The 27,705-nt window shown below is 50.1% G+C and overlaps 12 protein-coding genes across 12 annotated transcripts; 7 read left to right on the forward strand and 5 right to left on the reverse strand.

Moving 5' to 3' along the window:
• Positions 1–3,808: 3,808 nt before the first annotated feature.
• Positions 3,809–4,906, reverse strand: N7518_000936 (adenosine deaminase family protein; the record flags this gene model as incomplete). Its single annotated transcript, XM_057181864.1, has 1 exon — positions 3,809–4,906. The coding sequence occupies one exon, from the start codon at positions 4,904–4,906 to the stop codon at positions 3,809–3,811; it is 1,098 nt and encodes a 365-aa protein (XP_057047214.1).
• A 307-nt stretch (positions 4,907–5,213) lies between these two features.
• N7518_000937 (uncharacterized protein) lies at positions 5,214–6,800 on the forward strand (the record flags this gene model as incomplete). Its single annotated transcript, XM_057181865.1, has 3 exons — positions 5,214–5,375; positions 5,426–5,734; positions 5,781–6,800. The coding sequence occupies 3 exons, from the start codon at positions 5,214–5,216 to the stop codon at positions 6,798–6,800; spliced, it is 1,491 nt and encodes a 496-aa protein (XP_057047215.1).
• Positions 6,801–6,958: 158 nt separating this feature from the next.
• N7518_000938 (class I SAM-dependent methyltransferase) lies at positions 6,959–8,066 on the reverse strand (the record flags this gene model as incomplete). The annotated part of the gene is made up of 2 exons (XM_057181866.1): positions 6,959–7,919; positions 7,969–8,066. The coding sequence occupies 2 exons, from the start codon at positions 8,064–8,066 to the stop codon at positions 6,959–6,961; spliced, it is 1,059 nt and encodes a 352-aa protein (XP_057047216.1).
• A 353-nt stretch (positions 8,067–8,419) lies between these two features.
• On the forward strand, positions 8,420–9,882 carry N7518_000939 (NAD(P)/FAD-dependent oxidoreductase; the record flags this gene model as incomplete). The annotated part of the gene is made up of 3 exons (XM_057181867.1): positions 8,420–8,468; positions 8,562–9,537; positions 9,591–9,882. The coding sequence occupies 3 exons, from the start codon at positions 8,420–8,422 to the stop codon at positions 9,880–9,882; spliced, it is 1,317 nt and encodes a 438-aa protein (XP_057047217.1).
• Positions 9,883–10,451: 569 nt separating this feature from the next.
• On the reverse strand, positions 10,452–11,433 carry N7518_000940 (TBP family protein; the record flags this gene model as incomplete). Its single annotated transcript, XM_057181868.1, has 4 exons — positions 10,452–10,468; positions 10,518–10,932; positions 11,010–11,097; positions 11,159–11,433. 4 exons carry the CDS (start codon positions 11,431–11,433, stop codon positions 10,452–10,454), a joined length of 795 nt encoding a protein of 264 aa, XP_057047218.1.
• Positions 11,434–12,306: 873 nt separating this feature from the next.
• On the reverse strand, positions 12,307–12,576 carry N7518_000941 (uncharacterized protein; the record flags this gene model as incomplete). The annotated part of the gene is made up of 1 exon (XM_057181869.1): positions 12,307–12,576. One exon carries the CDS (start codon positions 12,574–12,576, stop codon positions 12,307–12,309), a length of 270 nt encoding a protein of 89 aa, XP_057047219.1.
• A 1,281-nt stretch (positions 12,577–13,857) lies between these two features.
• N7518_000942 (electron-transferring-flavoprotein dehydrogenase) lies at positions 13,858–15,886 on the forward strand (the record flags this gene model as incomplete). Its single annotated transcript, XM_057181870.1, has 3 exons — positions 13,858–14,146; positions 14,210–15,728; positions 15,787–15,886. The coding sequence occupies 3 exons, from the start codon at positions 13,858–13,860 to the stop codon at positions 15,884–15,886; spliced, it is 1,908 nt and encodes a 635-aa protein (XP_057047220.1).
• Positions 15,887–16,498: 612 nt separating this feature from the next.
• On the forward strand, positions 16,499–18,254 carry N7518_000943 (uncharacterized protein; the record flags this gene model as incomplete). Its single annotated transcript, XM_057181871.1, has 7 exons — positions 16,499–16,550; positions 16,782–16,910; positions 16,972–16,977; positions 17,031–17,191; positions 17,583–17,656; positions 17,711–17,807; positions 17,862–18,254. 7 exons carry the CDS (start codon positions 16,499–16,501, stop codon positions 18,252–18,254), a joined length of 912 nt encoding a protein of 303 aa, XP_057047221.1.
• Positions 18,255–19,003: 749 nt separating this feature from the next.
• On the forward strand, positions 19,004–19,988 carry N7518_000944 (dihydroneopterin aldolase family protein; the record flags this gene model as incomplete). The annotated part of the gene is made up of 2 exons (XM_057181872.1): positions 19,004–19,726; positions 19,806–19,988. The coding sequence occupies 2 exons, from the start codon at positions 19,004–19,006 to the stop codon at positions 19,986–19,988; spliced, it is 906 nt and encodes a 301-aa protein (XP_057047222.1).
• Positions 19,989–20,339: 351 nt separating this feature from the next.
• N7518_000945 (uncharacterized protein) lies at positions 20,340–20,924 on the forward strand (the record flags this gene model as incomplete). Its single annotated transcript, XM_057181873.1, has 3 exons — positions 20,340–20,529; positions 20,595–20,646; positions 20,726–20,924. 3 exons carry the CDS (start codon positions 20,340–20,342, stop codon positions 20,922–20,924), a joined length of 441 nt encoding a protein of 146 aa, XP_057047223.1.
• A 42-nt stretch (positions 20,925–20,966) lies between these two features.
• N7518_000946 (AGC family serine/threonine-protein kinase) lies at positions 20,967–22,700 on the forward strand (the record flags this gene model as incomplete). Its single annotated transcript, XM_057181874.1, has 1 exon — positions 20,967–22,700. The coding sequence occupies one exon, from the start codon at positions 20,967–20,969 to the stop codon at positions 22,698–22,700; it is 1,734 nt and encodes a 577-aa protein (XP_057047224.1).
• A 3,188-nt stretch (positions 22,701–25,888) lies between these two features.
• Positions 25,889–27,646, reverse strand: N7518_000947 (uncharacterized protein; the record flags this gene model as incomplete). The annotated part of the gene is made up of 1 exon (XM_057181875.1): positions 25,889–27,646. The coding sequence occupies one exon, from the start codon at positions 27,644–27,646 to the stop codon at positions 25,889–25,891; it is 1,758 nt and encodes a 585-aa protein (XP_057047225.1).
• Positions 27,647–27,705: the final 59 nt, after the last annotated feature.

Raw genomic sequence — 27,705 nt, forward strand, 5'->3', positions numbered from 1 at the left:
AAAACTGCTCTCTAGCGCGGCCGTTACAAATAGAAAAGGAAAAGAAACGGAAAAGAAAAAAAAGATATGGAGTGGCCACTTAAAGTCCACCGGGCTCCACTCCTCGGTGGATCCCAGGGACCCAATCGACGGGACAACGATCAATCAGAGTCGGTGTATCGTATTGTACATGACGCTAGTAAGGGATGCTCACATTAGCGTCTCGGGGAGAAAAGGAACGTTTGCCACCGATGATGTAAAATCCGAGACCTTGTTTTTGTATATCTCACTGTCAGCTACGGAGTACAATATACAATTGAGATCTATCGTTTGGGGGAAATTATAAATATCCAAAGCCAATCTTGCCGCAGTTGCCTCTTAAAAGTGGTGCCATAGGGGAAATAATATAACACTTGTATACTCCTACGTGCATATGACATCCTTCTCTTCGGAGCCCTCATCCACATCTCTTGAATTTCAGTGATATGATGATTCAGTTGGGATATTATTACAAAAGTACCTAAAAGTACCCAAAAAGTACGTCGTATATTGTACATCATCGCCCAATCTCCTATCCAGCAAGGGATGTATATATTACTGACAAGCATTGCTGCCCAGGTGCTGTAGGTCTCGGTAATACGTACTGCGTATCAAGATATCATTCTTGAAGGTACCCCTGCGATCTGTGCATGTACTCCGTACATATATTGTAGAAAGCACATACATAGTGGGGCATTGCTCTGATCTCCGTTTTCATGACATCGACCACTTGGGGCCCAGGAGATCGGGATCGTCAACCATGGGAACTGGCCATTGTCACCCCGAAGGGGAACAATTGCCTTAGTTAACTAGTTTATCTGATGGCATTAAATGTCGGATTCTGCCAATATTGTTTTACAGACAGGACATACTACCTACATTGTCCATGCAGACGCACGGGAATTCTCCGCACCTCCACAACCGCAGGTACAATGTCCACTTCCCCTTTAACTAGCGTACTCCTTATGTTTACATTGTCTACCAGCTATGTTGTATGCATTCAAAAGTATATCATATTATTGTAGATAGATTGCATGTATCAGATATGCTATCTCAATCTAAACAACCAATGAAACCACCCCTCGAGAATCGATGCATCTATCCAAACCTTACCTAAACTCACTATCCTCGGTTCCAACTTTCCCGCCACACCACGACCGAACTGCAAACAAAGAATGCATCCAACAGCCCCTGCAAAAGATCTGCGCCTTGCATGAGAATCAATGATGGGGATTGGTGGCGAAAACCCGTTTTGAATGCGGGACAGGATCGATATGCCGCATCAGCCAATCCATGCCGACAAACTGCCGGGTGGCTACTCCGTACTAGTCCACGCAACATATGTTGCCTGTCGCTCTATTCGATTCTAGGCCGTCGGGGATCTCCCGATCGGGTGCCGCTTTATGATTTATGAGCACATACCAGGTTCCATACCGGGTCTAGTGTTGGAGATATGCTGTGTTGTTATTGAGCTTGTGATCATGGATAGCTTATAGGGTATGATATGTCTATTTAGAATCGCCTCAAAAGCAATCTTCAACACCAACCACCCCAATTCCTCTATTTTCTGCATAGCCACTTCCAAGACCGCAAGACTGAATTGTCTGCACCCCGGCCACTCATAGTCATAACCAATGGTTGTGCGGCTCCAATGTGGGTTTGGCGAGTAGAAGACGACAACACATCGGCTTGAAGCTGGCCCATTGCTCTAGCATTCCTACAAAATCCACCTGGTATACGGAGTACTCCGTATTTCACTACCAATAGTGTGATTGGGCCCTACTTGGAGAGTTGGAAAGTTAAGTAGGACCCTGAACCACACATCTCATGGCTGCTCTGTATGATACGGTTCCCCATCTTTGTTGGGAACCATTGTGTTTCCAGGTGTCAACACAGAGCTGACACTTGATTCGTCGCGAAAACCAATGTGTCTTGCGGTCGAAAGAAGATAGAATAAGCCGGATCCAGAGGTAAGGTGATGCAATTCGGATTTTCGGCGATACCCTGATGGTTTCGGGTAACTATTTTGAAGGTAAAGAGTTAGCGTCACTTTCTGGAAGAATAGGATAACACATAGAACGTACATAGCATTTCCCAGACAAATTCTGAGGGCTGAGTGATGTAAGTCAGTATTGATACTAACATGTGTGTGGCTCCAAGGAAAAGCCACAATGCTAGGATGAGCCTGACTCCCTGCCGCCCGCGTCGCAAGAAACACATCGAGTGAACGAATACCGGTCCGCAGGCATTGAACAACATGGTCTTGGTCTGCCAAGTCAGGTCCGATTCATTCAGAGTCGGCTCAGTGACAGCAGGCACACTCATATTTCCTCGGTTGACGATGGCTCAGCTCAGTCTTGCATACTTCGTTCACGTTGGCTCACTAGGAGCAATAAACACAGTTGACGCGAGCGTAATGTCGACAAGCACTCAAGGATGCCTTTCAAAGTAAGGATACCCAGACCCTTCAATCATTACTATCATCTAGGAGAAGGTGATGGTTTGAGAGTCCGTGGCAGAAGATCAGGAAGAGGAGTGCTCTTCGGTTCTTTTAGTCAACTCCGATGCTCGCTTCAAGGAATCGCTCGATCATATATCACTTGATCGAACCACAAGACCGGTCAATTCCGGTCTAGCATTATTGACAGGCTCTGCGCTCCTCGGAAGGGGTTGCCATGGAAGATTCGTAGTTCTGCACCAGCTTCTCTTGGGCCGCTGCCGTCACTATATTGTAGAATCAGGCAACTCTGAAAGTAGCCACGCGACTTTGATGTCTTTCTCATGCTCTCTTCGAAAGCATGCACAAGATGTCTTTGGGTTGCTTCCAGCTTGAATGTATAGTCGAAGATTCGGTTCGAACCCCTGCATCATGTTTTGCGAGCGAAAGATATTGAAAATCAAAATCACACCATCTAGGCCAGCGTATTCCAAGATATATTTGAGTGAGGGGGTAGTATAGAAACCAGGTCCAAACTCGTGGTCAAAGGTGTTTGAAGAGATGAGGGTGTAAAAAATGCGGCTAGGCTAGCCACTGCCCTGCGGGATACCGAATGTCCACGATCCGATTCGAGGAAAGAGATAGGGAGCATTTCCCAAGTCTTCGCGCCTGTATATTGAGACAAGGCGCTGGATACGAATTCCTTCCAAGCCATAGTATATGCTCAAGGTCTCTGTTGAGACAGGTCTTGGTGCTTGGGGCCTGGTCTGCGAACCTCTATATAGCTATTGATGTAGCTGGCCTTCTGTTCATTTTGACGTTTTCTGCTTGTTGTTGGAGTCCGGCTGGCTCTCATTTGACGACCCCTGTTTTGGTATTGTGTAGGTTGAAAGATAGTTCCTATATCCTGCCTTCGTAGATTAGCAGTTATCAAGGGAAGAGGTTAGGGTGATGATAAGACCCACCGTATATATAGAGAGAGAGAGAGCCCGAGTTGAAGGTGAGTGTGGAAAACCCGGACCTCAGAGTCTCCCGTGGAAATCAGCAGTAGCTGAGCGAGTTCACATCATGATTGTATAGAGATGACAGAATATATCATCAGTGGATGGCCGGTGAAATCATCCTCGGAGGCCTAGCCATGAGTGTTGATGGATGTAACTATCAGGTATCAAGAAGGATGAAAGTCGAAGAGGATGAAGGACTAAGTTAAATAGAAGAGGGGTAAGACTGCCACATGACCTGCTGTTCTCACAATATCAAACAAACAAGGTACTCAATTTGCCTTCGAAAAAGTCATCTGGAACATTCCGTGTCAGGATCTCGTTTTGGGGGAAGTTAAACCTCCTAGACAAGTTATTCACAAATATCAACACCATCTAATTCCTGATAGATAGCCCTTTTGATGTCCTCCTCAGCCCAACACATATCCACCGCATTCCTCGCCAGCTGCACCATCTCCCCCCGACTAAACCCACAATAAGTATAGACCTTCTGCAAATTCCCATCAATCCAAACATCATGCATCAAAGTCGGATCATCGCTATTAATACAAATCTTCACCCCCCTCTCCACCAACCGCCGAATCTTTGGAAACAAAACCTCCGTCGCCGTCCTTCGATGATAAGCATGCGGACACAAAGTCAGCCCAATCCGCCTATCCACCAACCCCTGCCACAACACCTCACAATCCTCCGCATCCAACCCATGATCAATCCTCTCCGCCCCTTTTCCCCCACAGACCTCAAAAATAGCCTGCGCTACATGCTCCCGCGTATCCTTCTGCCCAAAATCACAATGCATAGTAACATGCAAGCCATCCGCGCGCGCCAACGCAAACCCCTCCTCGAAAAGCATCGGCGGCCTCTCGTACGCATTACTCGCTAACCCAACAGCATGAAACAGGCCCTTTCCGCCCTCAACAGTCCCAGCAGCCCACGGCCTCGCCTCACGGTAAGCATCTAGACCTTGCTGCACAGGCTCGTCGCGCAAGAAGCACATGATCCAGCGCGAATGCACGCCCAGCTGGGCGGCGGCGTCGTGTTGCGCGCGCAGATAGCCGTCCAGGACAGCTGCTGCGGGGATGCCGCGGCGTGTGTGCGCCTGGATGTCGAAGAAGGGCTCGGTATAGCGCACATTCATGGCTGCGCATCGGCGCAGGTAGGCCATGGCTAGATCATAGAAGTCGGTTTCTGTGCGGAGAACTTCGCACCCGGCGAAATAGGCTTCCAGAAAGGTTGGGATACCTGGTTGGCGGCCATTTAGCTCGGGTCGGTGATTGAGAGTTACTGCGTATGAGGCTTGCAGGTCTGCGAAGGTGGCGTAGGGGAGGGGAATATTGTTGCGGTGGGATAGCTCCCACCGGAGTGAGGGTGTTAAAGTGCCTTCAATGTGAACGTGGAGTTCGACCTTGGGGAGGTTGGCTATGAACGGGGTGATTGCGAGGCCGTTCATGGTTACTGCTTAAGTGGTTTTTGCCTCGGCCAAATAGATTCAAGTTCGGAGTAAACAATTGGCAAGATGTTGGGGTTCGGAGTAGAAGAAGAGCTCCGAAAAGATCGTCCATACTAGCTACTAGCTCTAGCCCTAAAGGACTCGGCTTCATCCTCGTCCAATTGGCGCCCGGTCACGGCGATAACAAGTATAGGTTGGACAAATTACCGGTGCGGGGAAAGATAACAGGGGAATATGAACTTTTCAATAAGAAGAGTTCAAATGTTCAAATGTCTTGAGATCCAGCATTTCCTTTCTTTTCACTAAAATGGCCATGGAAACAATTACCCCCGATAACGCTATGGCGAAAAGAGTCCTGAGGAAGATTGACAGACGACTGGTACCACTGCTTTTCACGACTTATATGTTTAATTTCATGGATAAAACCATCTTGTCCAGCGCATCTGTCTTCGGGATGAGGGACGATACTGTAAGAACATGTCCAGAAGGAACAAGAACCACAACTAATATCATTTTTAGGGCTTGGTTGGCCAACAGTACAGCTGGGTATCATCGATCTTCTACTTTGGCTACCTGGGATGGGTATATCCAACAACCTTGCTGATTACCCGTCTGCCCGCTGCCAAATACTTGACGGCCAACACGCTATTCTGGGGTGCTGTAGTGGCTCTCACTGCAGCCTGCACCAACTTTGGCGGTCTCATTACAGTTCGCTTCTTGCTCGGAGTCGCTGAAGCAACCATCACGCCGGCGTTTATGTTTATCACGTCGACGTGGTACACGCGTGACGAGATCCCTACTAGGACAGGCCTATGGTTCGCCGGAAACGTATGTTGTTCCTATCAATATATTGAATAAAAGCTCATCTTTACAGAGTGTCGGTGGTATTATTTCCAGTCTCCTCGCCTACGGACTAGGTCACGTCAAAGATAAAGTCGGGCCATGGAGGTGGATGTTCATCGTCCTTGGCTGCGCGACATTCCTCTGGGGATTCGCTGTCTGGGCTCTACTACCGGACTCAATCTCCAAGGCTAAATTCCTCTCGGAAGAGGAACGCCAGTTTGCAAGCAACCGAGTCGTCATTGCAGGCACAGGTGCAACAGAGAAGACCGCATGGAGATGGGACCAAGTCGTCGAATGCCTGATGGATCCAAAGACGTGGCTTATATTCGGACTGGAGCTTTGCACCCAGATCCCCAACGGAGGAACGCAGAACTTTGCCAATCTGGTGATTGTCTCGTTCGGGTTCACGAATCTGCAATCCACGCTGCTCACCATCCCTTACTCGCTCATCACCGTAGCCACAATCACCGGAACGGGCTGGCTGGCCGGTCGTTTCCGCCAACTGAACTGCCTGCTTATCGTGGCCGTTGTGATCCCTTGCGTCGTCGGCAGTGCGATTATCTACTCCCGCGCGCATATCGTCCTGGGCGTGCAATTCTTTGGATATTTCCTCTTGTCGACTGGTCCAGCCGCAATGCCACTTGCTATGTCGCTGGTCCAGGCCAATTACCGTGGTGTCACTAAGAAAATGACGGTCACTGCAATGCTCTTCCTGGCTTACTGCGCTGGGAATATCTCTGGGCCTCAGTTCTTCCTCAGTGAGGAGGCCCCGACTTATAACACTGCTTTCCGTACGATCATGATTTGCTATGCCTTGGCTGTCGTATTGGCGTTGGTTCTGCGCTTCTATCTGCAGTGGACTAATGCTCGCCGTGTGCGTCTGGAGGGCTTTGAGGGTAGTGCTGGAAACTCAGGTGCTGTTGGTGGGAAGGGTTTGGACGCTGACGATTCGAATAATGTGGCGGATATGGTGAACCGAGTGCAATTGGTGTCGAATGACTATGAGGATGTGACCGATTGGAAGACTCCAGGCTTCAGATATCGTTATTAAAAAGGTCAGAGGGATGGATATGGATGAGGCCGATTTCCGAGATAGGTTCTTGCTCATCACTTGAATTCTATAGTCTATTCTGAATCCATTCCTATCACGCCAAATATTCATACACGTTTCCAAATTATGTTACATAGCTCCAGCCAAGCCACACCATATCAAGACTGAGACTTCTCACTCTGCTTCGGTCTCAACACATAGCGCCACGTAGTCCCCAGATGCCAACGCTTCTCCTCCACAATCTCCAACCCACTCTCACGCACAATCTCCCCAATATCCCGGTTCCACCAACAGCCATGGCGATCCGCATGAGCCGGAGCAAGATTATCCAAAATCCGATTAACCCAATCATAATACGAACGCCCATGCTCAAGCAACAAGATCCGCCCCCTCACAGGCTCGGTAACCGAGCCGAGATGCCGCAGCGTAGCAACGGGATCCGGCATCGAGCAAAGCCCCATAGTCTGCACAACCGTATCAAAGTAAACCGGCGCCTGCATCGTCCCAGCACGCCCGATATCAGCCGGCTCAACCTTCCCCGCATCACAAGCGCGAAACACGGCCGGGAACGCAGGATGCAATTTCTCAAACTTCTCCTTCGTAATAGCCACCATCTGCGGACTAAGATCAACGAACGTAACCGAGCGACAACCCAGCACCGCCGCGTGACCATCGGCATTTAACCCGCGCCGCTCGCCGAGCTCATAATACGGCAGATTGCGCCCCGTGCCGCAGCTGACCTCGAGTACGTTCCCGCGCGCCTGGCGCACGAGATCCCGCCGCTTCTTGCCGAGACCCATTGCCTTTTCGGAGAGCTCGACGTCTGCGTCGAAGGTCGCCGCTGTTGTGTTGTAGCGGTCTGAGACGTCGCGCGGCACGTCGAGAGTTTGCGCTTTGCTTACTTCGCGCGTGTACGACGCGTATAGATAGCCGCAGTACGTGCTGATGGTGAGCGCTGAGATGCCCAGGAAGGTTAGGGCTCTGGGTGGGATGCCATGGCTTGGTTTGGCTGTTGCAGCATCGGGGGTTTCGGGCTGTGAGGTTGGGCGTTCGGGGTGGTGTTGGCGAGGCGGGGTTGCTTGTCGCCGTTTTATCGCCACTGGTTTGGATTTTTGGGGACTGCAGGGTGTTAGTTTGGGGTTGAGATTGAATGGTTTTGGTTACATGCCTCGGCTTGGGTCGAGGTGCTTTGCTTGATGCGCTGCGGCGGGGTGTGACGGGCCACTTTGCAATTAATGGCACTCGCCGTAATTGATTTACGTTCATTACGATGTTTTGAACTAGCAGAATGGACTGCCGAGGGTTGTGTAGGGCCTGTTGTGCATATATGGTTTGACGCGAAGATTGAGTGCTTACGCGACAGGGTTGTCAGCCCGCGAGACCAAAGGGAGATAGAGGCAGAAGAAATGAAAACCGAACGGATCAAAATCAAATCCCGAGCTCAGTTGCACATCTCATTCCGTATAGATCGGAGTAACGATATCGACCAGGAAAGAAAAGTCGGGAGCTGAGCCGACGAGCAATGCCGTTATCGGCGTGTTATCTATCAATTGGAGAAATCCATCTCCTGATCTCCAATTCTGGTGTTTAACCCACAAACACAACACATATTTTTGCAAATGGCATTGCCGTCGAAGATTCTGATTGTCGGAGGGGGCGTGTTTGGATGTAAGTGTGAACAATAATAGAACCTATAGCACTCTACACTATCACACTACAGTACCATTTGATATCAATTCCCAGACAGCTAACATTTCCCAGTATCCACCGCCCTCTCCCTGTCAAAGCGACACCCAGAATCCCAAGTAACAGTCGTAGAGTCCTCACTGACAATCCCAAACCCGCACGGCTCATCCGTCGACACATCACGGATCGTGCGGGCGGACTATGCCAACACGGCCTACTCCAAGCTCGCCGCAGCCGCCATCGAGCGCTGGCGTAGCACAGACTGGGGCCGCGACGGCCGCTACACGCAGAACGGCCTGCTCCTCGTGTACCCAGAAAACAGCGCCAGCGCAAAGGAGTACGCCCGCAAGAGCTACGCCAACGTGCGCCAGCTCGGCGACAACATCACCTTCCTGCCGACGCAAGCGGACGTGCTCAGCGTCGTCCCGGCCTACGGCTCGACGCTCGATGTCGCCGGCGGCTACGTGAACTGGGGGTCTGGGTGGTCTGACGCCGCGGCCAGCGTGCGCTACGCCAAGACCGTCCTCGACGCCGAGGGGAAGGTGATCTTCCGCACTGGTGATGTCGAGCGTGTGCTCTATGACACGACCGGCGCCAAGCCTAAGGCCACCGGTGTTGTCTTGGCGGATGGTTCGACCCTCGAGGCGGATCTGGTGGTGCTGGCGACTGGCGCGTGGACGTCGAAGCTGGTGGACTTGCGCGGCCGGGCTGTTGCGACCGGACAGGCGATTGCTTATATGCGCATCTCGGATGAGGAGCAGCGCGAGCTGGAGAATTTGCCGACGATTTTGAACTTCGCGACGGGCATCTTTATTATCCCGCCCCGGGATAATCTGCTCAAGATTGCGCGCCATGCGTTTGGGTATCGCAATCCCGTTGAGGTGCCGGTTCCCGGTGCTGGGGAGGGCTCGATGGTGGTTAGTCTGCCTGAGGATGGGGTACCTGTGCCGCTTGAAGGACAGGATGCGTTCCGCGTTGCCTTGAGGCAGCTGTTGCCGCGGTTTGCGGAGAGGGAGTTTGTTAATACGAGGGTTTGTTGGTATACTGATACGTGAGTTTGGTCTTTTGGTTGTCTGTGGACTGGGTGCTAATTTTGTTGAACAGGCCCACGGGTGACTTCATTGTTTCTTATCACCCTGACCATGAAGGTCTTTTCCTTGCTACCGGTGGTAGCGGCCACGCGTTCAAGTTCTTCCCTGTTATTGGAGACAAGGTTGTGGATGCGCTGGAGGGCACGCTTGATTCCGAGTTAAGCAAGATGTGGACTTGGCCCGAGGTTGCTGTGTCGAATGATGAGGACTTTGATGGCGATGGTAGTCGATCTGGGGATAGGAGACCGATTCTGAAAGACGAGTTGGCGAAGACAAGGAAGGCTTCGCGGAGCAGTGTGCTCTAGACCGGATGTATCCTTCCATGTGATGTATATAGCATAGATATTGGATGTACAAAGGCATTTAGACTATAAACCAGGTCAAGGCTTGAGCTACAAACTACATCTACTCGAGTACGAGAGGAATTCTTCTTTTTTTTAAGACATTTGCATTGACTACTCAAAAGGTAGTATCACGGCAAAAAGCCGGTCCATCAACCCCAGAGGGGAAAACAAGGACGGAGCTGAGTCTAACAGACTGCCTTAGGTCACCATTAATTTTTTTTGGCCCGTGGGAATAAAATCCTCCACAGATTGTAGAACGATAAATGATTAAATCGAGGCAGCCATCGACCGGCGCACAACCGCCTCACTGCGGTGTGCAGCAATCTAATTGTGTGGAAGAACGCGAAAGTGTGAGAAAACCGGGGATCATCCGAATCGCTAAAAACGCCCAACTATGCTTGCATGAAAAGAGTCGTAAGAACCGAAGGAAAAGCGAGATACGGACAGACCTCAGACGACTGTCCTCATAAAGGGAAAAAGCAATGTTAATACAGGTTTGAAACGCATGGAGTGATCTTCCCTGGAACTTTCTAAACCTTGCGGAAATCTAATAAGGAAGTCAGTAAAGGTCTTGCAGCGAATCCAGTAAGACATACCAGAAAGTACAGGGTAGATCAGCTCGAAAGCCTGGTAGATCTCCTCGCGGACTTTAGCACCAGTCAGGACAATCTTGCCGCTGACGAAAATCAGGAGAACGATCTTGGGCTTCATCATGCGATAGATCAAACCAGGGAACAGCTCAGGCTCGTAGGAGCTGAAGTTGTGGTGACGAGAGGCCAGTCCCTCCAAACGGATGGGGAACTTGATGTCGCAGGAGCCGACGATATTCTGGATCTTGAAATCGGTAAACTTGGCGTTGAAACCAAGCTTCTGGATAATACGCGCATACTTGCGCGAGGCCAGCTTGGAATCATCCTCGGACTTGGCACCAGTTACGACCATCTTGCCGGAGGCGAAGATGAGAGCGGTAGTCTTGGGTTCACGGATACGCATGATCACGGCAGCAAAACGCTAAGGAGAGAACCAAGTTCAGCCACATTGTACCCTGATGCGTGCGCTCTCAGAGCAACGTTAGGAGTAATAAATACCTTTGGGTTGTACTCGGCGTTACGCGCGTGCAGCGCGATAGTCTTCAGATCGAGACGGCAGTCAAGGTTGACAGTAGCAACGATGTTCCTTTTGGAATAACTAGTTCAGCCATTCTGGTCACCCAGAAAAACGTCCAGAGTATACTCACTGCAAGGTAGGGACAATGCCACTGCTTCCAGTAGTGGCGCCAGGGGTCGCGGCGGGGGTCGCAGGGGAAGCGGGAGTCACCCCGGTGCCATGGATGGCATTTGCTCCGGCCTGCTGGCCATTCATACCATTTCCGCCCTGTGCCATTGCCAAGGCCTCCTTGTCGGAGTTAGGCGGGGTCAAATCCCCAGCACCACCAGGGAAAGACAGCGACGAGGTGGCAGTGAAGGCACGAGCCTGCTGCGCATTGGAGGGGTGGGTGGTGAGAGAATCCATGATGGAATACTCGAGTTGTGACAAGAATAAAGATGAAACTGATCAAGAAGATCTGTCAGCTCGAGTCGCGAAAAGTCGCGAGATAAAAAACGACGCGTGACAGAGGAGCGGAGAGAAGAAGAACACGTGAGGAAGAAGAGAAAATATCAACAAGGAAAGATTCCCGAGAACGTATCAATAGGGAAGGCGTGTCGAGGGAAAGAACGCGGAAGGAACGCGGAAGGAAGAAAAAGGAAGGCACAGCGTCAAACACAAACAGAAGGAGCTTCTTACCTGGGAGATGGACAACTCAATGTATCCCCCTACGAGGTGTTCGCACGTAACCTCTCGTGAATCACAGCCACGGGATAGTATATGCAACGAAACCCAACGCAGTCGATGGTGAACGAATCGAGAAAAAAATCACACTAAAGTGTTTTTTCAAGATAGGCGCGACGGCGATATTATGGACGGAAGGACGGCACTTTTTTTTTTTGTTTCTTTCGAAATGTTTTGCCCTGTTTTTTTGGAAAATGGGATTGTCTATCTGCACGATCTGAAAAAGAGAGAGTGGTGAAGTGATGCCTGAGGCTCGACTTCTATGGACGTTTAGGTCTGTGGACCAAAAAACCTTTTTTCCCTTTGATAAAATCAAGGGTCTCGAAAATCAAAGATCTGGGTGAGATAGATCTGATTAGTAAGAGAAAGCCAGCAGATATCAAGATCAATTTGATAATCAAGAGGCTTTTTGAGAGGAGCGGAGGGAAGAAGGATTTCCGAAATAAGATCCGCCAAGACCGAGACAAAATTCCCACGGCAAATTGGGGGGAGGTTGGGTCTTTATATAGTGCTGAGTCACAGCCTAGTCAGGGGAGGCTGGGCCACCGGTGGCGGTTAAAGCAGCGGCACTTTGGTCCCTTCAACCTTGGCTTCAGAGCCCGCTAGCGGCTCTGGGAAACCACCCTGTGAGCCAATCACAGCAGCAGAACATCGTTGGTCACTTTCATTCGCCCAGCGCACTCCGCCAATCTCTCTGTGTCGGCCCCTGACTGGCTCAAACACCCTTGCTTTATCCTCCGCGACGCCATGGTTACAGGTCTGAGTTTGCCAGTCCGCGCTCCTCCTGCAGCTGATAGTCCATCTGTCCCATGCCAGTCCAATCATCGTCATCGACTAACCTCGGTCACTCCATGTACGACGCGCTATCCTCTTGCCGCTTTAACGGATGGCAACTGAACAAAAATTCTGATTTTTTTGCCTTGTTTCCTCCCCTACTCTCTGACCTCACTACACTGGGGATTCACTATAATCGCCTCATTATACCGGATCTTGTGGAAACTGACTGTGATAGGAAGATATATCGCTCGGAACTTATATTTGATCCGACTATACGGAGTACTTTTTTTGGTTTCATATCAATGACTCCCTGGAGATTTCGATCAGGACAGGTGGCCGTTTTGACGCCCGCGGCGTTGATCCACTGTCTGCCAAGGCTGGATGAATCTCATGGCGAGCAATCTGCGAGCAATCTGCGAGCAATCTAACGATGATCGGTCGTTTTTTTAACTTCTTGGAATCTCCTTGCAATCTATTTTCATCTACAACATACAGCATACAACATGCAGATACCAACTCAGTTCTTGAGACTTTGTTATTCTCAACCCTCAGGTCACATGTTTTTTTACATTTTCTAGCGGATTCCGGTATGCTGGTATGGTATGGTATAGTATGCTGAATACCATACCCGAAGCGGCATAATCGTCACATTCCGCGAAATGTAGTAATAATACGGAATACGGGAAACTGCATTCTGCTTTGACAGTATGACTCGGGTATTTAAGCTTGTTTCTGGCATATAGATATGTATGCAATTTCAATAAGTCTAGAGCTAATGCCAATATTGGTCCATTTCACTATCACAAGTGAAGCTAAGCATGTGATGCATGTGATCAACCCGGAGTATCTATATCGTATTGAACATGGGCGCCTAAACGTGACGAGAATTGGGCATTGCAGATTAGTTATACTTCTCCGTAAATATTCTAGGATACCGCCAGGGGCTCCAAGTTCAGTCAAGCCGCGGCGCATAAATGTGATAAGAGTTGAGCCAGTGCATATTATTCTAAATACACTAAAGAAACCGCCCAGCTCCTACCAGTTCGTCGGCGTCGGCTAGTGGCGATTCCCACTTCGGGCGGTGGCATCCATCCATGGCTGCCTCAGGCCTGGAAGTTGGATAATCGCCCAGCTGCTTATTGGCTGAAAGGAGTGAGCCGAGGGTAGCCAGGCGGTTTTTCGGCGTTTTTGTCACTTCCACTCAGAACTCGGGTACTGGAGACACTCGGGATCTACGACGTAAATATCCTGAGTCCCCGCATCAGCTCAATTACTGGTCGCAAAGTAATCCAGGTCTCAGCCTCCGATCTTTGAACAATTTACACCGCCATGGCATCAAAAGGTGCCGTCTTGCCTCTATTGAGGCGTGAACTTCGATCCTCCCGCTTCGCACGAGCTACCTCCTCCGTCTCCATTGCTACGCCAGCGCACACATCCAGTCCCTTCACACTTTCTGGGCGACGTTTAGCTCGGCGAACACCACTATTCACCGCGCCAACCCAGACACGAGCCTTTTCGCAATCGCTGTCAAAGCGCTTCACCGACGAGAATGGCGACTTCGATCCTCGCACATTAGACAGGGAGTCCGATGACGTGGATGTGTGCATTGTTGGCGGTGGTATGTGATTTTTTGCCACATTGGTTCTCCAAGTATATATCCTAACCAAGCTTTGGTTTGCAGGTCCCGCCGGTCTCGCCGCCGCGATTCGCTTGAAGCAACTTGCCAACGAGGCAGGCAACGATGAGTTCCGCGTTGTTCTACTAGAGAAGGCCGGTGAAATTGGCGCCCATATTGTCTCCGGAAACGTTCTGCAACCAACCGCTCTTAATGAGCTGCTTCCCGACTGGCTGGCCGAGGACAACCCTTCGCGCTTCCAGGGTGCGACCCCCGCGAAAGGCGACAAGATGCGCTTCCTGACGAAGACTGGCTCGTACCCGCTGCCCACCCCGCCCCAGATGCACAACGAGGGAAACTATATTATCAGTCTGAGCGAGCTGACCAAGTGGCTGGGAGAGCGTGCGGAAGAGGTTGGTGTGGAGGTGTACGCTGGGTTCGCAGCCAGCGAGGTGGTCTATCACACAGATGGCTCCGTCAAGGGCATTGCGACCAACGACCTAGGACTCACTCGGGAGGGCAAGCCCAAGGAGACATTTGAGAGAGGAATGGAGTTCCATGCCCGCATCACGCTTCTTGCTGAGGGTTGCCACGGCAGCTTGACCAAGCAGGTGATGAAGAAATTCGATCTTCGACGAGACTGCCAGCCCCAGACATATGGTCTTGGAATTAAGGAGATCTGGGAGATTCAGCCCGAGAAGTTCCGATCAGGCGAGATTACCCACTCGATGGGATACCCTCTTCCCAAGGATACCTATGGTGGAGCCTGGATGTACCACTTTGGCGATAACATGGTGAGTATCGGTCTGGTGACAGGATTGGACTACCCGAACCCATGGCTTTCGCCGTATGGAGAATTCCAGAAGTTGAAACACCATCCCATGTTCAAGGAGGTTCTCGAGGGCGGCAAGTGTATTTCTTACGCGGCCCGAGCACTGAACGAGGGTGGATTCCAGTCGATCCCGAAGTGCGCATTCCCCGGAGGTGCCTTGATTGGTGACACGGCCGGCTTCTTGAACGTCCCGAAAATCAAGGGTACCCACACCGCAATGAAATCCGGCATGTTAGCCGCCGAGGCTGCCTACTCGGCGCTTAAGGGTGAGAGCCAAGGAACCGTCTTCTTGTTTGACTACGAGAAATCTCTACGGGATTCATCCATTTGGAAGGAACTTTCCGAGGTCCGGAACATCCGGCCCTCATTCAACACCCCTTTCGGCTTCTTCGGAGGACTTCTCTACTCCGGTCTGGAGGCCTACCTGTTCAAGGGCCGGGTGCCCTGGACGCTCAGCCACCACGGCACCGACGCAGCAGCTACCAGGCCTGCTTCTGAATACGAGAAGATCGTTTACCCCAAGCCAGACGGAGTGATCAGTTTCGATATCCTGACCAGTGTCAGCCGGACCGGAACCAATCATGAGGAAGACGAACCGGTTCACCTGCAGGTGAAGGACATGGATAAACACACGGACCTCTCATGGCCTGTTTACAAGGGTATTGAAAACCGGTTCTGTCCTGCAGGCGTCTACGAATACGTGGAGGACCCTAGCAAAAAGTACGGGGTCCGGTTCCAGATCAACTCACAAAAGTAAGTTTCTCGATTTGAATTCTCGTGGGGATAGAGAGGTATACTAACTATTTACCAGCTGCATTCACTGCAAGACTTGTGATATCAAGGTGCCCACACAAGACATTAACTGGGTGACTCCTCAAGGTGGAGAGGGGCCCAAGTACGTCATGACGTGATCCCATGATAGTAACCAGGGGCTTTAATATAGAATGGTTGGATCTCGAGAACCAAATGTACATATAGATGTTCCAAATAGGAAAAACAGGTTAACCAAAAAAAGACCCCATGGGGTTGGCAGAACCGTGGAATGACAGTGGAGAGAGTCCACGAGGGATAAGCCTTACTTTAAACTATGGAGGTATATAGTTTGTATTGTAGCTATTACATGTATTCTAATTAATCGCTCTATATAGTAATAACTGTTTCATATTATCTCTTCCTCTATTTTTACTATGGTGGAACCACGTGGATCAGAAAAAGTGAGGCGGCCACCCTCTGTCCACCGCCAGACGGTACTTTCTTCTTTTCTTCCCCTCTCGCTCTTCGCTTCGGTATCTTTTGTATTTGTTTTGCTGTTCTGCTGTTCAGCCGTTTGACTTTGCAGCAGTACATCTACCCTCTACCCGTCTCTCGTTTGTCGGGTTACACGTTACACGCTTTCCTGCAGCGAGACCGCAACTGACAACTTCTCTCTGCTCTCCCGCCTTTTCGATCTCATCCATATTCTCTAGGATTCGCCTTAGCCAGATTCCCTTCTATTCTCGCTCATCAATCGCTTCAGACTAGCCATGACTGAGGTATCCTCAACCCGCCTTTATCTTGGGAATCTTCCCCGCAATGGTATGCTGGTACCTGACTGTCCCTCTTCCCTGAGTTTTGGAGAACACACGCACCACCGTGCATAATCTGGTCGCTTCGCTGATCCTCTGAGTCCCATGTGCTCTGACCCCTCGTATGCTCATGTGGAATGCTACCCACATGGAACAGCGCCTCGGGTGGCCATCTAACCGGTGTTTTTGGAGTCACTTTGGAGAAATGATGCGCTAACCTCTTTCTGCTTTATTATCACAGTGACCAAAAGCGACATCGAGGAACATTTCAGCAGCCATGGCTCCGGTAAGATTACGGAGATCAAATTGATGAACGGTTTCGGCTTCATCGAATACGACGACCAGCTGGATGCCAGAGATATTGTGCCCGGTAAGAATGGCTTATCAGATTCCCTTCATCGCGCACAGTCGCTAACATTATTTTCTTATAGCCTTCCGTATGCCCCCCATGACTTTCCACCCAATGACCTCTCGCTTATCCATACTACAGACGGCAGTGACTTCAAAGGCGAGCGACTCACCGTTCAGTTTGCGCGCGGGCCTCGTCGCAAGGAAGCCTTCCCAGGACCGCCTGACCGCAACGCGCTCCCTCGTCCACGTCGCACTATGTTCCGCATGCAGATTTCCGGTCTTCCAGAAACAAGTTGGCAGGTTAGCAGCAAGTCCATTCCTTCCCGGAGTTCCTGACGTATATTCCTCAAACCCGTCTCTATTCAGCCCACACATGCTTCCAGTCCATTGTCCTTGTGGCCATCGGTTGAGCCAAGGATCGAGTACTAATCCATTAGCACTCCTCTCCTGATAACCGAGAAATGCTTCTATAGCTTTTTCTTTTACCTTGAGATTTGAGAATTGCTCCTTAATCCTTGCATACTCACCACACCTTGTCAGGCCCATGGAACCTTTCTTGGGACTTTTGGATATATAAGATGGCCATTCTGGATACACCCCCTCGGACTGGACATGGGAGTGCTTACATTTTCTCTCACCACATTTACCGGACATACCTTTCCTGGACCTGGACTCACCATGCATTCAATAGGACTTGAAAGACTTCGCCCGCCAGTCTGGACTGGACGTTGTTTACTCTGAAACTGGCCGAGAACAGGGCAGAGGGTGGGTGAACCATTGTATTCCGAGACCCTTCCAATCCATTGACATTTGAACAAGGTTTGTGGAATTTGAAACCGCCAACGACCTGAAGACCGCCGTGGAGAAACTGGACCAGCGAGAGTTCAAGGGCTCCGTCGTATCTTGTGTCGCCGATGTAAGCGTCCAACCTGGCTCGGACCTAGAGGAAGCCCCTCTCACCAAATCCCAGATTCAGAACTTTGAGGAACGCCCCGTTCGTGACCCATACAGGTCCCGTTCCCCACCACGTCGCCCCTACCCTGCCCCCATGGAGGAGTACGACCGCCGGATCCCTCCCCCACGTGGCTACAGTCCGCGGGAGCACTACCGTGAGCGGTCGCCGATTCCTATCCGCCGCGATCCCTACTATGAACGGGATGGCTATGCCCGCCGGACTCCCCCTCGCCCTCGGATGGAAGACTACCCACCCCCACGTCGTCCCTACGAAGACCCCTACGAGGCCCGGCCTCCCCCACCCCCTCGCCACTATGATGATCCCTACCTAGCTGCCCGGGGTTATGGTCGTCCTCGCTCTCCACCAAGAGGCGAGTATGTGCCTTACGACCGTCCTCGCTACTGGTAGATGGCGCCGGGTCTTCGTTGATTGGATTTATTGCATATTCTTCCGTTCTACCATCATTTTTTTGTTGACCTCCTTCGCCAAATACCCGCAACGTCTCGTACTCATTTCATGGTGTCATGATTCTTTTTCACCTGCCGAGGTTCCGTTCAGCGTTCTTGCGGCCGGGTGCTTTTCTTTCTTCCTGACGACTGGACAGCGCGAGTGCTCAATCTTTTCTTTCTTCCCTGGTAGCTTTAGGGTGGCTGGAGGCTAGGCGGTTATCGCTATTGGTCTATCTTGTTAGCCCCGGACTATCGTATGTGTGTTAGCATCCGAAAATCTTAATCTTTTCCTTTAGTTGGTTTCTCCTGTTTATACTCCGAGTTCTCGATTCGTAACGTCCTAGTATCTAAATTTGGGTACGGAGCCATGTTAAACCCAGATATATATTACCAGATATATATTATCACAATCTCCACCAAACCAATTCTAGCACGTGTAGTGAACAAAAATACAAACAATACCCCATAATACTACCGATAGTCTCCATCTAATCTATGATTCTGCGACAAATAAAACGGAAATGCCCGTGTGGATTCTACCGTCATGATCTACAACCATCCACGGGTGCCCCGCCAAAAAAAAACCTCCCCCCTCAGCTTCCCTTGATTTGATATTGCTGATAATTTCGCATTAACCATCTCCTCCTTAAACCACCAACAAAAATACAATCATGATCGACCAACCCATCCAACTCCCACCCCGCCCAGATGTGCTCGACAGCGTCCGTCTCCGCGACATCGAGCTCCCCCTCCCCCTGCGCCCCAGAAGCCTGGCACCGCCAGGGAAAATCACAACCCTGCACCGCAACGCTCAAGCTCTCCTACTCCTCAATAATCACAGCCGCAGAAACCGACAACGTCTCCCTAACCCTCGACTACGGCAAGCTCTTCCGCCGACTAGAAAGCGACGTGCGCAACATGGGCGAGAACACCTCGTCCGCATCGCACCCGTCGCAGCGATTGATCAGTCTGGAGGGGACGCGCCGTGAGGACATGCACAGCCGCGGCCTAGGCCAGGATCTGCGCGTGGTCGCGGGCGTTGTCGCGGACGCCGGACTGGGTCTGTTGGAGACGACGTCGGCTGCTACGGCGGAGAAGCAGCCGAACCCTATCTCGGCGGCGTATGGGGAGTGCGAGGTGCTGCTGCATTTGCCTAAGGCTTTGTTGCGCGCGGATGAGGGGCTCCGGTATCGGGGGGTTATTGCGCTCGGGAAGGAGGGTGCTGGTGGGGAGGCGCGCGATTTGGTGGTTCTCGAGGAGGAGTTCCGCATTGAGGGTATTAGGTGCTATGCTATCCTCGGTGTGAATCCTCATGAGAGGCTGGAGAAACAGGCTGTGGTTGTTGGTCTTACGTTCCAGGGTCCTGGGCAGCTTGCTTGGGGGTCGGCTGTTGTTGATACTTACCAGGCTGTGACGCGGGCTGTGGCTGAGGTACGGTTTTATCTCGCTGATGCTTTTGTTGGTTTTTTTTTTCTGAGATCCTATTTGCTGACATATTTTGATACTATAGAAGGTTGATCAGACTGATTTCCAGTCTGTGGAGTCTTTGGCTACTTTCGTTGCTCGCATTGTGACTGTCGACTTTGGCAATGAGCGTGTGACGGTCAAGGTGGAAAAGCCAAGTGCTCTTGCTTTTGTCCAGCGGTCTGGTGTGGAGATTACTCGCTCGAAGGATTTCTTCAATAGCCGCTAAGGGCTTTGAAGGGGTTCATGTTACACAGGAGGCTGCAGTATGCAGATCGACAGTCATGCGAGTTGGTGGCTGTAATATTGAGGCTTGTCTCACTTGGCAAGATATCGAGGGCTAGTCAAAGTAAAAAGACTGTAATATCAAGACATATCGAGACAATACCAACATATAAATCCATTAAGATCATGCTAATGTCAGCATCTGACACGTGAAATCCAAATTGGGACTAGTCCCTTTAGCCCCCGGATCTGCGCGAAATCCGAATTTCTGCACGATCTCGCTCTTTTCTTGCTTTGTTTCACTTCCCGGGGAAGAAAGACTGTTAATCTCTATTTACCAAAATCCTCGTCCTCTATGTGCCTATCTGTGCCTTCGTCTTCGCTCGCTTTGATTTCGCTTACTGGCTCCCTAGCCAACCTTGATCTATATCCATCCCTTCTAAACTCGCCTCCTGACATTTCGAACGCGACAAATCCAGCGCTTTCTGCTTTCACCTTGGCCTTCGACTTTTCGGCCAGCGAGGTGACTTGGCTAGGGGTCCTAGGTCCGTCCTGAAGAAGGGCGGACGGTAAACCTGCTCGAGAGATTCGAGGCTGGTCTATTGACTAGTTCGGACATTGAAGCAAAACCGTGCTTTGGTGAATAAATTCCGCAAGTTGAAGTACGTCTCCTTGATCGGCCTTTCATTTCCGATTTTATTTAATTTTTGTTATTTTTACTTTTACCTTGGCGATAATTAGTGGGGGCGTGAAAACCCTCACCCACCCGTCTATTCATTCTTTACAGTTGATATCTAAGATTGAGACGATCGAGGCTAACCGGGTTTCTCTATATGAACAGCGACTGCGAAATAGGTATTCTGAATACCTTGCTACCGTTCTTTACAACCGCGCAAGGTCAATTATTGACCCTGCGGTTATTGCCGGCGCTTTCGCCTAAATTATTTCGCTTCCCTCGCGGAGCTATTATAGCAAAAGCATAATGCCTTCTGACGACTGGTCGGTCGGGGACGTGTTCGCTCCGCAAGCCGACAGCGAACAGTCCGCCATTGACATCCCAGCCAATCACCGTCGCCATAATGCACACATGGGCATGTCACCTCCAGAGCAGACAACCAAGGGATTCAATGGATATACAAACCAGACTCTCAATGAGAACATGTTGCCGAAGCAGAAACGGAAGAAGAAGAAGAAGAACCAATTCGGGCCGGCGTGCGCAACTGTTCGCGGTTTCACCCCTCTGGCATCCGGCGACGAGGAATCGGACTTTTCCGCCGCGAGCTCACGTGCACCCTCTTGCCCTCCAACTGCGCTTGGCGGCGCTAGCCCACTGATACAGGCATCCACAGGCCATGGGGTCAGCGCGTTGAAGCTTCAACTTAACACTTTGAGTCTGTCTGACGACACAGCTGGCCTGGGCGGACTTGTCTCCAAGACCCCCAGTGTTGCCAGTTTTTACTCCGATAGCGACCACACTGAAATCTTGACTAGCTATGAAATCCCTCTGGATCAGGACTTTGTTAGTTCCGACGCTGTTCAACCAGAGATACTGGACGATCGCAAGGCGGATGTCCCAGGTATGACTGCGGAGTTGCGTAGTCAACTGTGCCGCAAGATGACAGCGGAGGACTTTGTGCCTCTCCTCTGTCTAGGCAAGGGCTCATTCGGAACTGTGTTGCTGGTGCGCCACGTCGTCACGGGCAAGCTCTATGCTCAGAAACAATTCCGGAAGGCTTCCCTCACTGTTCACAAAAAGCTAGTCGAGCAGACCAAGACGGAGCGCACAATCCTGGAAAGTGTCAACCGCCACCCCTTTGTCGTCAAGCTATTCTATGCATTCCAAGACCACGAGAAGCTTTACTTGATCCTGGAGTACGCGCAAGGCGGCGAACTCTTCCACCACCTAGCCATGGAACGCATGTTCGAAGAAGATACGGCAGCCTTCTACATGGCAGAGATGGTACTTGCACTAGCACACCTACACCAGAACGTCGGCGTTCTCTACCGCGACCTGAAGCCCGAGAACTGCCTCCTAGACTCGCAAGGCCACCTCCTCCTAACCGATTTCGGGCTCAGCAAGATCGCGCTTAGCGACGACGACCGCTGCAACTCTCTCCTCGGCACAATCGACTACATGGCGCCAGAAGTGATCCAAGGCAAGCCGTACGGAAAAGCATGCGACTGGTGGTCCCTCGGCGCACTGGGCTACGACCTCCTCACCGGCTCACCTCCGTTCCGCGGAAACAACCACGCAAAGCTACAAGAGAAGATTGTCAAACAAAAGCTCACGCTCCCCTACTTCCTGGGGCCCGACGCAAAGGACCTTCTTACCCGTCTACTCCGCAAAGAACCCTCCAAGCGCCTCGGCTACCACATGCAGAAGGACCTGCAGATAATCAAGAAGCACCGCTTCTTCCGCAAAATCGACTGGGCTGCCCTTGAGCGCCGCGAGCTCGACCCGCCTATCCAGCCTATTGTCACGGACCCCGCACTCGCCGAGAACTTCTCCGCTGACTTCACCCATCTCCCGCTTAGCCCGACGGTCACTGCCGGCGGCTTTGACGAGTACTATAGTAAGGGACAGGATTTCCCAGCTGGAAAGGGCGCGGATGACGACGACTTCGCTGCTGAGAGTAATCCTTTCGGTGGGTTTAGCTATGTTGCTTCGAGCAGCTTGCTGGATCATGGGATGGGGGTTATGACTGCTGGCTATTGAACCGAGCTTGAGAATTTGACTAGGAGAACCGAGAAGACAGGGATGAAGACGAAAGGGAGAACGAAGAGAACGAAGAGAACGAACATATTCGCATCAAGGTGTCCCGGCGTGCTGCTTTTTTCATACATTGCATTGGATGTCATGCATCACCCATGGCTCGGTATCGTTTTCCTGTCCAGTTGCTTGTCTTGGTCTGAACATTTGAAGCCATACAAAACAGTATCGCCTGAACAAAACCAGTTGTCCTTTTCATCACAAATCTGCTTGGAGTTTTCTTCCTTCTCGTTAATTAAATACACGCATACGCATATATACAGGATAATGTCTGCCAATTTTTGTTTTCCCTTTCCGTTTTAGTGCTCACCCCTTGCCGCTTTTTGCTCACTGAGTAAAACTGAGCACGCCCCTGAGAGCTTTGCCCCGCTCACTGAGTGAGCATTACGTAAGCATCCGGACTTACTCAGTGAGTGCTCACTGAGCATACCTGCTGAGCAGCCTCATCCCGTCACTGAGCACTCACCGAGCACTCACTGAGCAGCCTGATCCATTCACTGCGCACGGCCCGAGAAAAGTGCGGGAGCAGCCAAGTCAGCAGCTAGCCTCAATAAAATGCACCACGCTAGCCCCATCCAAATGCAGTCGTTCACCCAGCACTCTTGACATTTGTCCCCTCAACGAAAGGCTGGCGTCATCAATGTGGCGGCCGATCCTGTTGTTTCACCTGCAAAATCACAGTGGGGCCAATTTTATTGGCATTACTATTCTACGGTATTCCACTCAGCGTGTCTCGCATTCGCGATACCGTCTCTTCATAGCCGTGGGATATATCTGACCCTCAAATTTTTGCTGAACAACACCTACAGTTATCTCAAAAACTTCAATTAAATGTTTTATACTTGTAAACCTAAGTTAGTGTCTTAACCTGACGTTTTCGCTTAATATTTTGACGGACTATCACTCTTGCTACATGCCGCTTGCTTCTAGGAATATAGCTTCAGCTTTGGCGACCTGGACATCCGCAACAAAGTTCTAGACCGATTGACTATGAAAAAAATTGCGGTCCCTAATTTGCCTTGAATATTCCAACTAGCACTCAGAAAGCACGCCATCCTAACTCATTTCTTCCTAGGAGCTTCCAGACAATCGCACAGTGATTGGTATGGCAAAAATAAATCCTAGGAGCTCAAACACTAGTACCCATCAGCGAGATTTGTGGCTGCTTATCCCCTATAGGAGTCAAAGAATATAAAAGGAACACTGATCGCCCCCCCTAAAGCAAAAACTCCAAGCCAAGCATTTCATAAGGTCTCATCAAGTCTGTTCATTAAATTACCAATCATGGAAATTTCCTGTCTGTCTTCTTTCAACCCTCAGTCCGAAGAAAAGCCTAACGTTCTCTATTATGCAGATTATCTGATGCCGCCAAGAAAACTGACAACCTGGTTGTGATCGGTGGAAAAACTCCCTATCCACTGAGAGCTGCAAGGCCTTCACTTGATGTGCTCGAGCTCTAATCCCGTGACACATAACGGAGACCAAAATAGGAGGACGAACGTTTTTATGAGTGAGGGAAGTGACCCTGTAACTGACTAGATTTGGTAGTATAAAATTGAATGACTCCGATAAGAGACCAGATAATTGGTTAATTCCCTAATCTCAATCAATTGCGAGACCTCGACATTGGCCAGTAGATGGGAGACATATGAGCTTTTTTTTCTATCTTTTGTTTGGGGTTTTTTTTTCGTTGGTAGTCTAGACTCAGGCTTGATTTACCTGTGCCTGGTGGGCCGTAAAAGAGGTAACCGCGTCGATAATTCAGATGATGCTCTGCATACCACTGAGCGGTGGATGGATGGAGGAAATCCTCAACATCTGCCTCAAATGTGCTTTTCTGATGAGGATCAAGTACCACGCTATCCAATGGTCGGTGCAAGTTAGAGGCGATGGGGACCCATTTATAATCCCCAAGTTTCATACCTCGATAAACGACAATATGGTTGCTCTCACTTTCGGGACCTTCTCTCTGGATGTCTTCGACGAGCGCTGTCAGTAGCTGCCGATTCTATGGAGCGGCATAAATGATGATATTCTCCATGAAGGCGGAAAAGGAATCTTGTTTTCCGACTGATTTGCGACGGATAGCGAAGATGCAGCCGTGGTACCAAAAGACATGAAACTCATCTTTTCTGGGAGTGTACCTGATCGGCTTCCTCTTGTTCCAGTATCGGAAATGCTGCCAAAAACTCTGCTTATTTTGACTGCTTTGCGGCCAGCTCTCCTTCCCCAAATAGGGGTATTCTGCTTCATCTCCATTCGCTTCATCTTTTCGACGCCAAGGTGAGGTATAATTCGTCTTGGTTCCAGCAACAGAGCGCCTCGTTTGGCTTAGATGTTCGTGCTTAGATATCCAATCCATAGTCTGGCCATAATTGTCACACGCTTTGACCCCTTGGGTGTGCTGACCAAGCCTACGACGTTTGGTTCTAGGGCTCTCGAAATCGTCTCAACCACACTGAGAAGTTCTTCTTTGGCTTCAGCAATTAAGCGGACCTCATAAGGATGAGGGCTGCCGTAAAATATTCTGTATTTAATACCACAACCATCGATACTTACCGCCCTATAACTCCAGACGCATGTCACAATATTACCAAGTGGTAACAGAATAATACAAGATACACTGAGCAACGGCCCTTAATTTACTATGGCCAGGCCTTGATGGTAGGGTTAGAAAGGAATTTCTCATTACAATTGGATTTCACCGCATCACCAGAGTCCTAGGTCCAATCCCAGATTCAAATATTAGAATACTAGCTAGAAGCATACCACAAAACGCTAGAAACACACCCTCGTTGCTTCCTCAGGTTCGGCGCAGTACTAGTAACATTGAATTCATTCAAGTTCGAGAAACCTACAAGTTTCTTGGAGAGCTTTTGTTTACCTGTATAAGAATTATTACAATATGCTAGTGCTTCTGATATATACTTACAAAATTACTATTATACCACACTCAAGTACTCGACGCGCTATATTATACGTGGAAGAGGGATTGGAACTGATCTGAGATTATAAAGGTTGGTCCTAGTATCTACGAGCGATATTGCCATCGGTAACTCAGCTAGCGAATACTCGGCCGATAACACTCGAAAATCGATGGGACTGACTGTATTCGATATATCGAAACCTGTATACTACCGCTTCATGGGCTGTATACCACGTGAAAGCTTGGATCGAAGTTCTTCATCGTTATACAAAAGACCAATATCCGCACCTAGGTAGGGCGCGTCAAGTTCATCTTTCAACTTCTGTGCAGTTTCAGTTGAGAGCCACATATATCTCTCTACCATTCCCGGATTTGCTAGTCCACCTCCATATGTACCTCGAGTTTCTTCGTGTTCGTTTCCACCGGGATATTGCCCATACCAGATCTCCATGTCATTGTAGCTGACAGTGGGACTAGTAAGATCATCTCTAGGCTCCAGATCAGTCTGTAAGCCTGGTGCAGTGTGATCAAAGTTCTTAAAGCGGTGAAAGTCCGGGGGAGTTATGTTGCGCTCCTTCATGATTTCCTCAAGGTATTGTAGGTAGAATGGATTTTCACTTCGCCTGGCAGCCACATACAAGGATCTAGTATAGGGGGGCTTCAAACTTCGGAATATCGAATCGTAATCACACATTATACAAGTGATCGCAACTTGATGTCCCATGGACGGACACTTTTGAACCAGATCAGCTAAAGTGTTCTCAGAGGGCTTCACGGGCCCCCATATAACCCACGGGAGGCAGTCCGAGTTATCGTTAATGTCAGAGATATCATTATTCATTATCATGCGGGCATTAATCGCAGTGCGAATCTCTCGGCACTCCAGTTCATTGCCTTGGCTGAGCAATTTACCTGGGAGGATAGCCCGTCCAGGGTTTGTTTCCAGCTGATAAGCCCACCATCTGGCGAAGGTTGTACTATGATAAATGCCACGAAGAACACAATTGTATTTAAGTTTGGTTCTCAGCCTACGTGGGTGCATTAGTCGACTGTATCGATCCGCATTGCCCTCCCACGCGGCCATCTGTGTCTGAAGGCGCTTTTCAAGATTTGGGAGATCAGGCGGAAGAGGCATCCACAGTTGATCGGACTGGCCTGGGCCCAGTTCAGCGTATTCCTCCATTCCGCTGATATCCTTCAGGCCGATATCTTGAAAGCCGATAAATCCATCTTCCTCGATGTCAATATCATCAGCAGTCGTCTCTGGTAAATTTTTACCAGGGAGAACTCGCTGTCCCAAAGCCCATCGGGGCTTCATATCGCCATTCAGAAACGCAGGCGTTCGTGGGGTTTCAAGATAAACGGATCGAGAGAAATCTTCCATGACAGCATATCGTTGGGGGGCGGACATGATAATCTTGTAGATTTCGGCGTCTTTGTCAACTTCGCGGGATTCTTCCGCAATAGAAACGTCAGGCAAAAGGTCCAATTCTTTGTAGAGATCTGTATAGCATGCTGCAGCACACGCCCGGCCCACTTGATACCGTATAGACGGATACCGACGGGCAACTTCGCGATATATTTCTTCTGATGCAAGGTCAGGATACCAGATACAGTACGGCTGAGTGGCAGGATTTTGCATATCGGGGATTATATCACTCATAATCAGGCGAGCATTGCGGGCGCGGGAAAATTGATAGGCCTGACCATCGTCGCCGGAGCATAGCTCAAGAATTTCCGGGCTTGTTGCAAATTGAAGTGAATCACGAATCCCACGGATAACTGCTCTCTGATGCCAAAACGAGCTTAGATCGACGGGAAGATACTCCCCCTTTATTGCCGCAGCACATTGATCCTGGTCGCATGCAGGTATAGGTTTGCCGGAAGAGTCATACGCCTGCCTTTTCGGTAGAACGATATTGTATTGGCTCATAAGGCTGATACCAGACTTTTCGGTAGCCGCCATTAGGAAATAGCACGGGCAGTGGTGCCAGTGGCGCTGGTGCTGCGTGCAGTGACAAGTGG

Source organism: Penicillium psychrosexuale (assembly GCF_028828465.1).
Source record: "Penicillium psychrosexuale strain IBT 29551 chromosome Unknown utg000001l, whole genome shotgun sequence".
In the NCBI taxonomy this organism is placed as follows: Eukaryota; Fungi; Ascomycota; class Eurotiomycetes; order Eurotiales; family Aspergillaceae; genus Penicillium; species Penicillium psychrosexuale.